A 15,719-nucleotide genomic window follows, 5' to 3' on the forward strand; every position below is an offset into this window, starting at 1 on the left:
TTTATGATTTGCAATCGGATGTGGAAGGGCTAGCCTCGCTAGGATCTGTGTGGTTTTAGCGGACTAGCTCTTCAACAATCTGTAGTCGATTGCAAAAAAGTTTGGATATTTTTTCTTCATACTTGCAAATATGGAAGATTTCTCCTTATGCTTCCATAACTCAACTAATAATATTCCCACATAAACCAAAAGCTCTTTATTTGAAATTTGAAACCTTCATTCAAGTAGACATGTTGTCACGATGAGAGGGTTTCCAATAAATTGGTCAGATGAAGTTAAATTTCCAGGGCTCATGCTAGATAAGAATTAAACTTTCAAAAATCACATTGAGGAAATTCAAGCCAAATGTAACAAATATGTAAAATGTCTCTATCCTCTTATTAATAGAAAATCAAAACTTTGTCTTAAGAACAAGCTTCTGATATTCAAACAAATTTTCAGGCCAGCCATGTTGTATGCTGTACCAATATAGACTAGCTGTACCGGGAAGAAAGCTCTGCAGAGAATTCAAAATAAAATTTTGAAAATGATTCTGAAGCTTCCTCCCTGGTATAGTACCAACGTACCAATGAGTTACATAGAATATCCAATGTTGAAACATTGGAACAAATGTCAAATAAAATATTTAATAATTTCAGTCAAAAATCGTTACAATCTTCTATTGCCACGATTAATGCGTTATATATTTAGGTTAAGTTAGGTTAAGTATATTGAAAACATGTTTTTTTTTTGCTCTCATCAACTCACCTGCTTATAAGAGCGGTTTTTAAAAGTTGTGGTTATGGGTCCGTTTATTTCCATTGTGCAATGGAGCAGAAACAACTCTTTGATATGGCTTTTAGATATATCTTTAATAAAAGTGGCATACACATATTACAATTTAAAATTTATTAATAAAATTAATCTTATCAAATATTTTAGTAATTCTAGTGATATTTTGTAGTTTTCTAGGAAGGTTTTAAATATTGTTTATCCTTAAACATCTTCATCCTTTTTTATTGACCAAGCATATTGTGAGAAAAGTAGCAATAAACGTACAGACCGATTTTTATTCAATCACAAATTCGATTGTTAAAGTGAGTGTGTGTTAGTGCCGTCGCAAAATTATAATGAGCGTAAAGTAACGCGCTTAACGAAAATTTTAAAACATATTTAAACAATCCAGATATCAGTCATGCATTTAAGGTGTGAATGTTAGAATACAAAATTGGAACAATTTTAACGACTATGTTCACAGAAAAACAAAATAAAACATTTCGTTTTTAAAAAGACAAAATAAAACGCACAAAATGAAACATTTGTTTAAAACTGAGTTTTGATGGCGACGCGAACGACACAAGCGATCACTATTGCACGATTCTCTCGTCCGGACATTCCCGGAGGAACACACCGATGGGATCACGACGAACCGAACTCTCGCATCCATTGTTGGTACTTCATGAGATCGTCCTTCGAGACGGACTTGTTGCATTTGGCCATCGCCTCGGTAAAATCTTGGGTTGAAACCGGCAGGTCCAGTTCCTCCTTGGCCAGCTGGCGAATCTGTTCCGGTTTGAGCCCGGCAATTTTCCGCCGCATAGACATCATACTGGCATCCCGGCAGACGTTCGTTATGTCTGCCCCTGAGTAGCCGTCGAGGCGAGTCGCGATCGTGGTCAGGTCTACAGATTCGTCAACCTTCACCTCGCGTAGATTGATTTTGAGCAGTGCCTCTCGACCTTCCTTGTTTGGCAGTGGGATGTAGATACGCTTTTCAAGACGTCGCCGAAGGGCCTCATCAATATCCCACGGGAAGTTGGTTGCCGCTAGGACCATGACAATTTTGGTGGCCTCGTCGTTGCTAACTCCGTCCATTTGTACTAGCAGTTCGGATTTGACCCGACGAGAGGCCTCGTGCTCCGATTCGGATCCTCTCCTTGAGCAGAGCGAATCGATTTCATCGATAAATATGGTGCTAGGGGCATAGAATCGTGCCATTTCGAAAAGTAACCTAACTAATTTTTCCGATTCGCCCCGGTATTTGGACGTAAGCGTAGATGAAGACACATTAAAGAATGTGGTGCCGCACTCGGTTGCTACCGCTTTGGCTAGCATTGTTTTACCGGTTCCTGGTGGTCCCACCATCAGTACTCCCTTCCAAGGTCTTCGGATGCCCTTGAAATAGTCTGGCATCCACATGGGAAGCACGACGGCTTCCTCCAGCAGGCGTTTGGCCTCATGCAGATCCGCTATATCGTCCCAGTGTATGTTTGGATTCTTCTGCAAAATATCTCTCTCCAGCATATCGACTAGATCCACATCAGAATGACTGGCCGGTTCAAATTTCCGTTCGGGCTCCTCTTGGTTTTCCTGTTCCTCTTTGTCGTCATCATTTTTCTCCTTGTCGATCTTCTCTCCTTTGCTTCCCTCAGGACCGGTATCGATTGAGTTTTGTTTCGCTTTGCTCCTGGGTAGTGTTCCAGTTCTTCCGTTACTCGTCCTTGAATTGGAGCTCGCCGTCTTTCTGCCGGAAATGGCCGTTGAGGTGGCCGATTTTGTAACGGCGTTTTTCCTGTTGACTTCTGCCTTGCGATTCAAAGTGGTGCTCGATCGGCTTTGGTTACGGGAGGCAATCGAGCGGGATGTGTTCATATCGGGCGGAGGTCCCCAAACGTCTGGATCTCGGTTCGGGTTCGGCGGCACCCAAACATCGGGATCCGCTCGGAACCACGCGGCCGGATCTCGGTTGGCCGTTTCGTGTAATGGCGTGCGGATTCGAGCCTGGAGGGGTGCATTCTGTAGGTCCATAGTAATTTCGGTCAAACTCTTCTGAATCTGCTTCATCTGGGAGTACTCCTTGTTAATTTCTTGCTGGATCTACGGCGAAAAAGAAAGAAGTTAATAAAACCGCACAGATTAGGTACATATTGTGTACCTACCATGGTCCATTTGCCTTTCCGAATCGGTTCGGATATACCCATCAGCAGCTTCCGCAACATTTGTAGCACTCCTTCGTAGTAGATGCCGGCCGAATCGTAGTTTCCCATAACGGCCATCTCTCGTGCCAATTTGGTATTTTCGCAGATCTCCGACGTCGTAAGGCCGGCCATTTCGATGGTCATTCCTTGAAGGATGCGGATTGTGTGTAACGGCAAAACGCTGTGTTGTATGACGCCAGTTGGGTACAAATGGTGTTATCTGAGGAAAAGAATCGTAAAAAAAAGATAAAGCTGGTGAGTAATCGGAACGTTTGTGCGTTTGTGCGATATCTGTTTTATAGCCATCGAACGCAGAGTTTAGAAACCAAGCAATGTTTCTGGTCAGAGCTTCGAAACATGCCACTGGAAAGAGACAATCTGGATCTGTCCTGGTATTACGTTCAGATTAAAACCAATAGCTAAGTGTAATCGAGAGGGGTTTTGAAAAAAAAAGGTAACTCAGGAAGTGTGGGGATGCCGCCCCACCGGTGGCCCTCTCAAATTAGTCCGTGCACTGTAAGGGGTATCTATGTATTCTGTATACCATTTCCCTTTCTTTAGATCCCATTCTGTAGACTTCACTCATCGGAACCACCTTACGGTATTTCTTCGGGCAGGGCCAGTGCAAATTGTTGAAAGAAAATGATCCCATTGTGACTCGATCAATGAGTCGAATCAAACAATATGCTTTTCAGTACTCAATTTGGCTTTCGCAAGGGTAAAGGAACAAACGATTGTCTAGTGTTGATTTTATCAGATAGCACAGTGTGACAAAAATTACATTTTTGCCTGTCTCAAGGATCAAATTATATGTAGATTTTGGGTCGCTGAAGCTGATGCTGTTCTCAGAAATGTTCCTGCACGTCACAATTTTTATCTGCGGGTCGCCAAAGTTGTATAAAGCACTGGTGTTATTGATGTTTACATGAACTTTAAAATATGATTTATCAAACTTTTACCATACATGTTAAATAGGACTTTAACTGTTAATTTAGAAACAATTTAGTTGAAATTTCACGACAAAAATTAGTTTAAATAGATTTTTTCAACATGCTTGCAGCCTTCATATAAAATTCGTCGAACCACCAAAAAATAACATTTTACCATCAAAAATATTACGAATTTTATTGATAATTATTGTTTTATGCATGAAGTTTGAATTCTGTGACAAATTAAGCAAATAAATTGCCGTACAAGCTGGCAAACTTGCATGCAAGTTGGCTGAAACAGTCAAATTTTGGATTTTCAACAGCCAATATTCGTAAACTAGACGTGCCATGATCACTGATCAGTGAATCAAATTATCATCAAAATAGACGAAAAACAAACAACAATGCTAGCTCGCTCACAACCGTTTGTCGCAACTGTTGCGGATAAGGACACAATCAAAAGCAAAATTGTCATGACAATCACAGAGCGCAACATTGTTGCAACCTTTTCAACTCGCTATTAATCAGTTATTTAAAACACAGAACCGAATTTGTTTTATGGATGCTGTTCGATAATGTGTCAATGTTTACCAACACGGAGAAAGTTCTCGAAAATTGCAATGCGAAGCCCAGAAAATCGCTGCGCACGTGGTGATCGATCTTTGTCATATTCTGTTCAAGTGATGATAAACTCATGTTGCAGAATTAAATTGTTGCAACAAGAATAGGAGGTGACAATGTCTTTGTTGCTGCGTGTTGGGTAACAATTTATTCACTGGCCATGATATTTCTGAAAACGGCAATAGACTCAGAAACCCTTAATTTAGTAAATAGCGCTATTTTGGTGCTTGAGATAAAAATGTGTTCCGCAGTGTAGTCAACTAGCCTCTGCGGAGAAGGAGCAACTGGCTTCAGTTCAGTAGCGTAGCTAGGGGGGTGCGGTGGGTGCGGTCCGCACCGGGCCCCGAGCTCCTGGGGGCCCCAAAATCGCAGGGCGGATTTCTCATAATATAAACAGTTCGACATAGCTTGTTGGAAATTCATAATTTGAAAGATCCCAAAAAGATAATGAACATGACAAGCATAATTTTTGGAGGATCAGCGATGTACAGGGGCCCCTTCATTATCCATTATTTTTAATACTTCAGAGCTAGGTTCAGAATGGGTCGAGGGGCTCGAGGGACCATGGCATTGGGCCCCCACAGTTTAGGGGCCTACACAAATATTTGTTTTTTAAATTGTTTTCCTTGATATTGTTCAATCGATTGCACTCATGAGAAAACTGAGACTTCGATAAGCGGCGTCGGTGGCGTAGTGGTAAGCGTGATGGCCTCTCACCCCAGTCGATTGGGTATCAATTCCCGTCGACGCCGTCAGGAATTTCTAAGGCATAAATTCGGAAGGGAAGTAAAGCCGTTGGTCCCGGCCCGTGTGTTAATGGGTTCGATATGTAGGGTCTCAGGTGTGTGTTGAGGCCTCCCTGAGCGTCCGTGTTTAGGCTCAGTACCAGAACTAGGCTGAAGTAAATCTACAACAATGAACATGAATTCTTATTTCAAATCAAATCTACCTAATTTTGATGAGCTCCAAAAATCTAGAGCATTGGTGAGCTTTGAGCTTGTACACATTTTCCTACGATCTTAACCATTATCATTGTTTTTCATTTCAGAAATGATACAGATACCTTCTCAATATGATAAATGAGTGTACAGTTTTTAGATTTCAAAATATTTTCAAAATAATAAATTTTGTAATATGTGTATTTTGGTTTTTATTAAAATATAAAGACTGGTGCAAATACTAGTTTTTTTTTATGTTCGAGACCACTTGGAAGGCTCAAGGCGGGGAAAAATATTCAGGGTACAAACTGGGGTGCAAACAAATAAAATACATAAAAAGGGTAATTTTAATATTTTTTTTTCTTGAAATGTAACAGAACAATACGCTTTTTGTGTTTCAAGGTTGTCCTTGGGGTCGTTGTTCCATGGGGTTATTTGAAATTAAAAACGTTAATACCCTGAAAGGGGTTGAACAGAGCAATGCATCTTTTTTGGTCCCGTCTTCCAAATTTTCGATTTTTTGAAGAACGTGGTGGCGAAAGAAAAAAATGTATCAGCCTTATCTCAAAATCAAACCTTTTGAAATAACTACAGATGTTTCTCCATGGTGTCTGCTATAAAGTATGCCAATGTCTTGTTGAAATTGTTTAAAAAAGTATTTTGATTATTCTTACAATAATCACTTACACTATAGAACCCCAATGACTGCTTCAAGACATTTATTGTTAATCGAAATTTTTTCAGGTATTATTTTTTTAATCATTTTAGAACACCAATTAAAACAATTCATAAGGATATTTCTTTAAAAATTTCTCCTTGTAATTTATACGCAATTTTGCCATGAATTTTACCAACATTTATTTTTTGTTAAAAGTTTCGAGAGATTTCGTTAAACGAGTAAATTCTTCTAAGAATTCGTTTCATGAATGTTTGTAGAAATCCTAACTGGATTTCTACAGAATTAAGATTAACCATAAATCTAGGGAACTTTTTCCAGTGCTTTCATGTAAAAACTCTACAGAATGTTTTGAGTAATGCTATCAGGAATTTTTATATTATTTTTTGAAGAATTGATTCGGGCTTAAAATCACTATGATAAAGCTAGTAATGATTTCATAATATAAGCCTATATGGTGGTCAATTCATTACGGGACTTAAACAAATTGCCTTAAGGATTCCGAATAGGTCACTTTGGTCTTTTTGAAGGATTCTTCAAGACTGCCTACATGAATCATTCTAGGAATTTATCAAGGTTTCAACCAATAATTTCACTAAGGCGACCTTTGAGCATTTTCCCCTGAAAACCATTGAAGGGATTTCTTGGCGTACCTTTGATTTTCGCAAGTATTTCTTAACAATTAACTCCAAGAATTCTTCTACGAATTATTTCACGTATTTGAAATATACCCCTTGAGATTTATCTGAGATTTTTTTATGGTATTTATCTTATAAATTTGCGAGAATTCCTCAGATAAATGGAATGGCAATCGTTTGGGATTTGCCCTTCAATTTTTTTCAGTGAGCCCTTATTTATAACTACAAGTACTAGTTTTTTAAGCATTCTTTTAAATATTCTAGCAAAATTTCTTCTAAGATTTCGTTTACAAAAAGTTCCGAAAAAAGCCAAGAATTTAAGGAGTTTCGACAGAGTTCAATAAGTTCCAGATTTTTACTGCAGAAAAATCTGTGCATGTTTTATTTTACAAAGCATTGAAAAAATTTCTCTAGGGACAACTCTATAAGTTTCGCTGGGAATTCCTCATAAAATAACATAACATAGCCTGCTAATTAATTTATCAGTAATTAGCACAATACAAGAATATCTGAAATTTGTCCAGCAATTTCATCTGATATATAGTAAATATGTTCCAAGAATTTTTCACGAGAGCTCAAGAAGTTCAACTAGGAATAATCCTAAGCATACTACTTAATACCGTACAATGTACACACTGAAAAAAAATTACAGATTACGCTGAAATTTCACCGTAATCTCAACAGCTGAAGGTTCGGTGAAAAATCACCGAACAATCTGTAAAATCGTTGAACAAAATCATGAAAAACAAGAAAATGGTTCGACCGGGAATCAAACTCCTGACCTACCGATCAGGAATTCCTTGCTACCACTAAGCTAGCTTTCACTACTTGTTAGTGGTGTGCAAAAACTGAAACAAAAGGAAGATCAAGCGGCTGTCGCAGAAATTCGGTAAAAAAATGCTTTTACCGAACTGTTCGTTAGTATTTCACAGGGTTACATTAAAATGGTTTGTTTCACGGATTTTTTTTCCGGTAAAATAGTTGATTTCACCGATTTTCTCCGGTAAAATAGCTGATTTCACGGATCTTGTCAGTAAAATAGTAGATTTTACAGGAAAATCTGTGTTTTTATTGTTTACAGTTCAAATTCGGTGATTCATTTCACAGGATACTGCGATTTGTTTTACGTGTGTACAGAAAGTTATTCATTTTTTTTTATCTTTATTAACGAGATTTTTAGCCCTGGGCTAGTTCATCTCAGGACCAACGGCTTTACTTCCCTTCCGAAGGAAGTCGTCACTAAAACTTTTTTGTCAGTGGGAAAAGTCTTGAAATTCACTCTACAGTAGCCAAGCAAAGCCAATCACAGTCAGTGAAGCCAGTGAAACTCACGCCCATCGCTGCTGTAGGCAAAAGCCTTGAAAATAGCAAAACACCCGTTGCTAAGGGCAACCCAAAATTACTGTAGAAAAATGTTCAATTTTCCGCTGCATTTCCCGCATTTAGAGCCTTCAATGACACTCATGATTTAGAAAATTCCTGCACCCAACATAGGCTACTTGATGAGATTCACGTTTTTGAACTACTGTACTGGAGAGCCACGTGATTTTCGCGAAAATTCAAGCCTACTACTTTTACCATTCCCAGCACTGGTTCTAACCTGAGAGAGACTCGCGAAGAGGAAAAATATCAACGTCATATGCAGCCCAGATTCCCCTCTCACGAAACGTCAAATGCAGCCCACCGTTTTTATGGCTGAAAAAGTGAAAAGTATTGTGTTCAAAGTAAACTGTTATTAAAAACCTCAGTCGGCGGAGCAGTTTTTTCCAAAGTTGCTGATAAATCTAAGCAGAAGATTAATTATTTCTAATGTCTGCTACGTTTGCTGGCATGAAATTTCACTTAAATGGCTATTTATGATTCGATGTGATGCAAACTTAATCATTTTTTGCTGAGAGGTTCATGTGAGGATTTGAACAGCATGCGCATAATTGGTATGCACAATGTGGAAATAAGAGTGGAATAAGAAAAAAACTCAGCAATCACAGAAAAGGAAGACCGTCTTCGTCTCGTCTCAGGTTCTAACCACTACACCAGGTCCGTCCCCCAAAAGTTATTCAAGAATATCTCTAAAGATCCTTTTAAATCGAAACATATAGAAACTTCTGAGGCAAACGCTTTACATATATGTTGAGACAACGGAACAGAAGCGTTGGGAACACTGCCTCAGCGCACAGATTCACCATCGCTTTCCAGCTGGGCTCATCGGTGACAGCTACATGCTGCCACACGATAGACGTCAGAAGCATAAACCGGATACCGCAAATCATAGTTGTCATGCTCTATTGTACTGTGCCTCGTATCATTCATTCGAGTGTATACTTTTAACACGTTAAATTGAGTCCTTTATTAAAATTGTTTGTTCGCTTACGAACGCGTTTTTATCTTATTGATATGATCCACCATATCACGGCCACCTCCCACTAACGCGTCGTAACAGTGGCGACTCGGGTGCGCGAGTTTTGTTTCGTTTTCGCGAAGTTAAAAGTGAAAATCCAAAATCGCGCCTCCCACGCGGAAAAAGCGCAAGCTTCCATCGCCTTCAGAGGACGATTCCGAGATGTCGAACGGAGACGCCCAACAAGGAGCACCGTTGGCCATGGATGCACTCATCCTCCAGGTGCTTAACCAGCTTCAGCAGCAGCAGCTTGTGACGAACGAGCTCCTTCGCAACCAGCAGCAATCCAACGAGCAGCAGCGCGTGTTCATCCAGCAGCAGGAGAACACCCTTCGGAACATTCAGGTCCAAGTTCCTGCGAATCCTGAATCGATTCTCGACTCGTTGGCATCGAACGTAAAAGAGTTCCGGTATGACACCGAGAACAGCATCACCTTTTCATCGTGGTTTTCGCGGTACGAAGAGTTGTTCGCCAACGACGCTGCACGGCTTGACGATCAGGCTAAGGTTAGGTTGCTCATGCGAAAGCTCGGCATCTCCGAGCACGAGCGCTATTGCAGTTTCATCCTGCCAAGGACTTCGAAGGATTTCACCTTTGCCGAAACTGTAACCAAGCTGAAGGGACTTTTTGGAGCTTCGGAATCGCTGATAAGCAAACGTTATCGTTGCCTCCAAATCGCTAAAAATTCCGCCGAGGATTTCGTGACGTACACGTGTCGAATCAACAAGACGTGCGTCGAATTTGAGTTAGTAAATCTCTCGGAGGAGCAATTTAAAGTGCTGATTTTCATCTGTGGTTTGACGTCGGAAGCGGATGCCGAAATCCGGACTCGGTTGCTGGCACGAATCGAGGAAAAGAACGACGTTACTCTCGAACAGTTGTCCGCTGAATGTCAGCGTATGCTGAATCTTCGGCACGATACCGCCATGATCGAGGCTTCCAACAGCACAGTGAATGCCATCAAACAGCGATTCCACAAACATTCCCGACCCTGGAAACATTCCTCCAGTCCATCATCGTCGACTTCGTCCAGCGAAGGCAAGAAGAAATTGCCACCCAGCCCTTGCTGGAAATGCGGATCGATGCACTACGTGCGCGATTGCAGATTTAAAGACCATAAGTGTTCAGTGTGTAACCAGTGTGGACACAAAGAAGGTTATTGTGACAGTGACAAAAAGACCCCTAAGAAGAGGGTGAAAAGACGATCAAGAAATGTCACAGTAGAGACAAAGACTGTTCAAGTGTCAGTGAATAATGTGCGAGAAAGAAGAAAATTCGTTCCGGTCTTTCTGAACGGTGTCGCGGTTCGATTACAGTTCGACTCTGCGTCGGACATCACCGTTGTCTCCAGTGGGACCTGGAAGCAGCTCGGACAACCTCCAACCAGACCACCATCAGTGAATGCGAAGACAGCATCGGGCGATCCTTTGAACCTGCTATCGGAGTTCGATTGCTCGATCACCATGAACGACGTAACTCAAGTAGGTACTATCTACGTCGTTCCGCAGGAGCTGCACATATTAGGCCTGGATTTGGTGGAGAAGTTCAAGCTTGATGCCGTGCCGATGAACGTTTTCTGTCGCCAGGTGAACGATTCCTCTTCCTCCATGGTCGAGCGGCTCAAGACCGCTTTTCCGCAAGTTTTCAGCACCAGTCTTGGTCGGTGTACCAAAACAACAGTGAAGCTAGACCTCAAGCCAGACCAGCGTCCAGTGTTTCGACCAAAGCGCCCCGTGGCCTACGCCATGTATCAAGCCGTCGATGAGGAATTGGACCGTCTAGAGCGCTTGAAGATCATCACTCCCACCGACTACTCTGACTGGGCCACACCGATTGTAGTGGTACGGAAAGCAAGCGGAGCGATTAGAATTTGCGGTGATTATTCAACCGGCCTAAATGACGCCATTCAGCCTCATCAATACCCGCTACCACTACCGCAAGACATCTTCGTCAAGCTCGCCAATTGCAAGGTGTTCAGCATTATCGACATGTCGGAATCATACCTCCAAGTCGCCGTCGATGAACCAACGAGTACGCTCCTCACTATCAACACTCACCGGGGTCTCTACAAGGTGAATCGCCTGGCGCCCGGAGTGAAAGCTGCCCCAGGAGCTTTTCAGCAACTCGTCGACACCATGCTGGCGGGACTCAAGCACACTTGCGGTTATATCGATGACGTAATCGTCGGTGGAGAAAATGAGGAGGAACATTGGCAGAACCTGAATGCGCTCTTTCAGCGCCTGCAAGAGTTTGGGTTTACGATTCGCTTGGAGAAGTGTTCATTTGGGCGCGAGCAGATAAAATATCTGGCACACATGCTCGACCAGCACGGAATTCGTCCCGATCCGGCGAAAGTAGAGGCCATCAAGCAAATGCCGGCGCCCAAGGACGTGTCGGAAGTTCGGTCGTTTCTCGGAGCCGTAAACTATTACGGGAAATTTGTACCGAAAATGCGAGCTCTACGATTTCCGTTGGATGAACTATTGAAGAACGATGCGAAATTTGTGTGGACGTCACAGTGTCAGCAAGCCTTCGACGGATTCAAAACCATTCTTTCGTCGGATCTGCTTTTGACCCATTACAACCCCAACCTTGACATAATCGTGTCAGCCGATGCGTCATCAGTCGGCTTGGGAGCGACCATCAGTCATCGCTTCCCGGATGGGTCAATAAAAGTCGTCCAGCACGCCTCAAGAGCTTTGGCACCTGCAGAGCGCAACTACAGCCAAACCGACAGAGAAGGGTTAGCCATCATTTATGCGGTAACCAAATTCCACCGTATGATTTTTGGTCGTAAGTTCCTGCTTCAAACTGACCACCAGCCACTACTGCGCATCTTCGGTAGCAAAAAGGGCATCCCGGTATATACAGCCAACCGATTGCAGCGCTGGGCCCTAACGCTACTCTCCTATGACTTCACCATCAAGTACGTGGCAACCGAAAAATTCGGCGACGCTGATATCCTTTCTCGCCTCATCAACCACCATGCGAAACCCGAAGAAGACTTCGTAATCGCATCCGTCACGCTGGAGTGTGATATGAGGTCAGTAGTATGTGATAGTTTTAACGTGTTTCCTTTGAGTTTTAAAGCAGTACAACAAAGCACCAAGTCGGATCCGGTGCTCAAGAAGGTCTACCAGTACATCCAAGAAGGCTGGCCAAAGTCCCTAGCCAGTAACGCCGATCGAGAACTTGTCCGTTTCAACAACCGCCGTGAATCTCTCTCCACGGTGCAAGGCTGCACGGTGAAAGGCTAGTGATTCCAACTCCTCTGCGCAAGCGATGCCTCGAAGAACTCCACCGAGGGCACCCCGGAATACAGCGGATGAAGGCACTTTCGCGCAGCTACGTTTATTGGCCATCGCTCGACAACGAAGTGGCCGATTACGTGAAGGCCTGTTCTCCTTGTGCATTGACAGCGAAGTCACCCGCAGCAGCCACACCCATACCGTGGCCTAAGCCAATCCGTCCCTGGCAACGAGTGCATGTTGACTACGCCGGCCCCATCGACGGTGACTATTTTCTGCTCGCCGTAGATTCCTACTCGAAATGGCCGGAAGTCATCCGCACACGCCGTATCACGGCGTCAGCAACGATCAACATCCTTCGCAGCATTTTCGCTCGCCTAGGGATGCCAGAAACGCTTGTGTCCGACAACGGCACCCAATTTAGCAGTGTGGAATTCGCTCAATTCTGCTCAACAAATGGGATCGACCACGTAACCACTGCGCCATTCCACCCACAATCCAATGGGCAGGCGGAACGGTTCGTCGATACCTTCAAGCGTGCGATTAAAAAACTCGAAGAAGGGAGAAGTTCAACCGATGAAGTATTGGAAACGTTCCTGCTGGCCTACCGTAGTACTCCAAACCCATCAGCACCCGATGGTCTCTCGCCGTCGGAAATCATGTTCGGACGTCGCATACGCACCTGTCTCGAACTGCTACGTCCGCCAGCCGAGCGTCCTCCACCGGTACCACCACCGGTTGACCAGAAGAAGCTAAATATGAGGTCCTTCATTGCCAACGACCTTGTCTACGTCAAGATCTACGCCAAGAACGCCTGGAACTGGATTCCCGGCAAAATTGTTGAAAAAGTTGGACAAGTCATGTTCAACGTTCTCACCGAAACTGGTCGCTTGGTCCGGTCGCATCTGAATCAGCTGAGAAGTCGAGCATCATCCGGTCTCGATAATGGTCCCGAAGTCAACAAGCCGTCAAGACAGAAACAACCTCCATTGAACGTCCTTCTCGATGCTTGGAATCCGTCATCCACGAAAGGTTCAAGCAGCGAAACAACAGCTACAACTTCGAACATCAGCGACACGATTCGGATTCCATCGTTATCACCACCTTGTCCGGTCATGAATTCAGACCTGACGTCCTCGTCCTCAAGCACCACATCTTCCAGCTTCGAGTCGGCTGCCGCTAGCACGCCGACAGTACAGCCAAGATTACTTCGTCGCTCTTCCAGACCGAGAAGACCGCCAGCGAGGTTCAACCTATACCAACGGTTCTAAAAGGGGAGATGTTGAGACAACGGAACAGAAGCGTTGGGAACACTGCCTCAGCGCACAGATTCACCATCGCTTTCCAGCTGGGCTCATCGGTGACAGCTACATGCTGCCACACGATAGACGTCAGAAGCATAAACCGGATACCGCAAATCATAGTTGTCATGCTCTATTGTACTGTGCCTCGTATCATTCATTCGAGTGTATACTTTTAACACGTTGAGTCCTTTATTAAAATTGTTTGTTCGCTTACGAACGCGTTTTTATCTTATTGATATGATCCACCATATCACGGCCACCTCCCACTAACGCGTCGTAACAATATATATTTTTTAAATCCACAAGACGTAGCAACAAAAACTATTTCCTGGACGAAATTCTAATAACGCCCTGGTATGGGTGATTTTTTACAAGCAGAGATTATTTTGACCATTTAATCACGATTTTTTTTTACAAATATTAGGTTTAAATTTGAAACTTGTAACCGTCCGAGGTATTGAATCGCCAAGTGGCTCGGTAGCTTAGTTGGTAAAGCACTCGTCTGGCATACAAGAGTCGTGGGTTCGAATCTAACCTGAGCTCGTGATTTTTTTATGATGTCACTCATAATTCATCCATCTTTACCACGCGTAATGAGTTAATTAATTAATATATTGAATGTTTAAAAAAAAGTACGTGTGAGTTCGGTAATAAAATAATTTTGCAAACCTCCTTCGGAGGGGCCCCTAAATCTGGCTCCGCACCGGGCCCCAAAGACTCTAGCTACGCCACTGCTTCAGTTTTTCTGGACATTAAGGGCGCTTTTGATTCAGTTTCCATAGACATATTGTCAGAAAGCCTGCACGATAGTGGACTACCTGGAATAATAAATAATTCCTTGTGCAATTTGTTGTTAGAAAAGCACATGAGCTTCACTCTCGGCCAACTTCTTCGTCTTGGCATTAACGTCCCCACTGGGACAGAGCCTGCGTCTCAGCTTAGTGCACTTCCACAATTATTAACTGAGAGCTTTCTATGCCAAAGTTGCCATTTTCGCATTCGTATATCGTGTGGCAGGTACGATCATACTCTATGTCCCTGGGCATAGTCAAGGAAATTTCCATTACGAAAAGATCCTGGACCGACCGGGAATTGAACCCATACACCTTCAGCAGGGCTTTGCTTCGTAGCCGCGGACTCTAACCACTCGGCTAAGGAAGGCCCGGACAACTGACAACTTCCAGAATTAGCTACATGGGCCTACCCCAAGGCTCATGTCTAAGTCCCTTGCTTTATAATTTTTATGTCAAATATATTGACAACTGTTTGGAAGAACCATGCACGCTGCGACAACTTGCAGATGATGCTGTGGTCTCTATGAAGGGTCCACGAGCCGAAATCTTGCAAAGATCATTGCAAAATTCCCTCGATAATCTATCCCAGGGGGTTTCAGCCTTTATGGATTGCGGAGCACTTTTTGAAATAAAATTGCTGCGCGGAGCACCTGTTCTTCATCGTTACTTTGTTTGATATCCCAATTTTTATTTTCAAACGCTAAATCGACCCTATAATTTCAACGGATATCTTGAAGTTAGATTTATGCTGGTCGATCTTCTATTAATTTTGATTTTATTGTGTAACGACCATAGGATTAATTTATGTTTAGTTCAATGTTTTTCGTATGCTTCAAAACATTAGTCCATTTAGATAGTTAAATATATTGAACCAGTCTAAGGTAAACAAATTCAGTCCCTGCATGAACATGCTTCTAAGTTCATGAGGTAGCATCCTTCAAACCACATTGGGCCGTATGAATAAAATGTAGTAAAGTTGAGTTTACTACATTCTCGGTAGTAAACGCTATATGTGGAACACGAGTGGAACATGTTTGTGTCATTTTCCTTTCTACACCTTTCGAACATACTACAAACAACGCATTGCTATGAATAGAGGTAGCATTTACTACAAAGCTACTGGTAGTTAGCTTCAGAGGTTGCTACACATGCTTTGAGTTTGCGGAATTGAATGGAATAATTTACTTTTGAGTAAAAATCATGGGAAAACGATAT

The 15,719-nt window shown here is 42.8% G+C and overlaps 1 protein-coding gene across 1 annotated transcript in view; it reads right to left on the bottom strand.

Annotated features, from left to right (window-relative positions):
* Positions 1-873: 873 nt before the first annotated feature.
* The window catches only part of LOC5569434 (katanin p60 ATPase-containing subunit A-like 1), a 115,443-nt gene continuing 100,597 nt past the window's right edge, over positions 874-15,719 (bottom strand). Inside the window, exons 3-4 of the mRNA XM_021851836.1 lie at positions 2,919-3,177; positions 874-2,856 (exon numbers count right to left, since the gene is read on the bottom strand). Of these exons, the coding sequence (XP_021707528.1) occupies positions 1,399-2,856; positions 2,919-3,101 (1,641 nt within the window). The 5' untranslated portion in view covers positions 3,102-3,177 and the 3' untranslated portion in view covers positions 874-1,398. The remainder of the gene's footprint in view (positions 2,857-2,918; positions 3,178-15,719) is intronic.

Source organism: Aedes aegypti, chromosome 3, assembly GCF_002204515.2.
Source record: "Aedes aegypti strain LVP_AGWG chromosome 3, AaegL5.0 Primary Assembly, whole genome shotgun sequence".
In the NCBI taxonomy this organism is placed as follows: domain Eukaryota; kingdom Metazoa; phylum Arthropoda; class Insecta; order Diptera; family Culicidae; genus Aedes; species Aedes aegypti.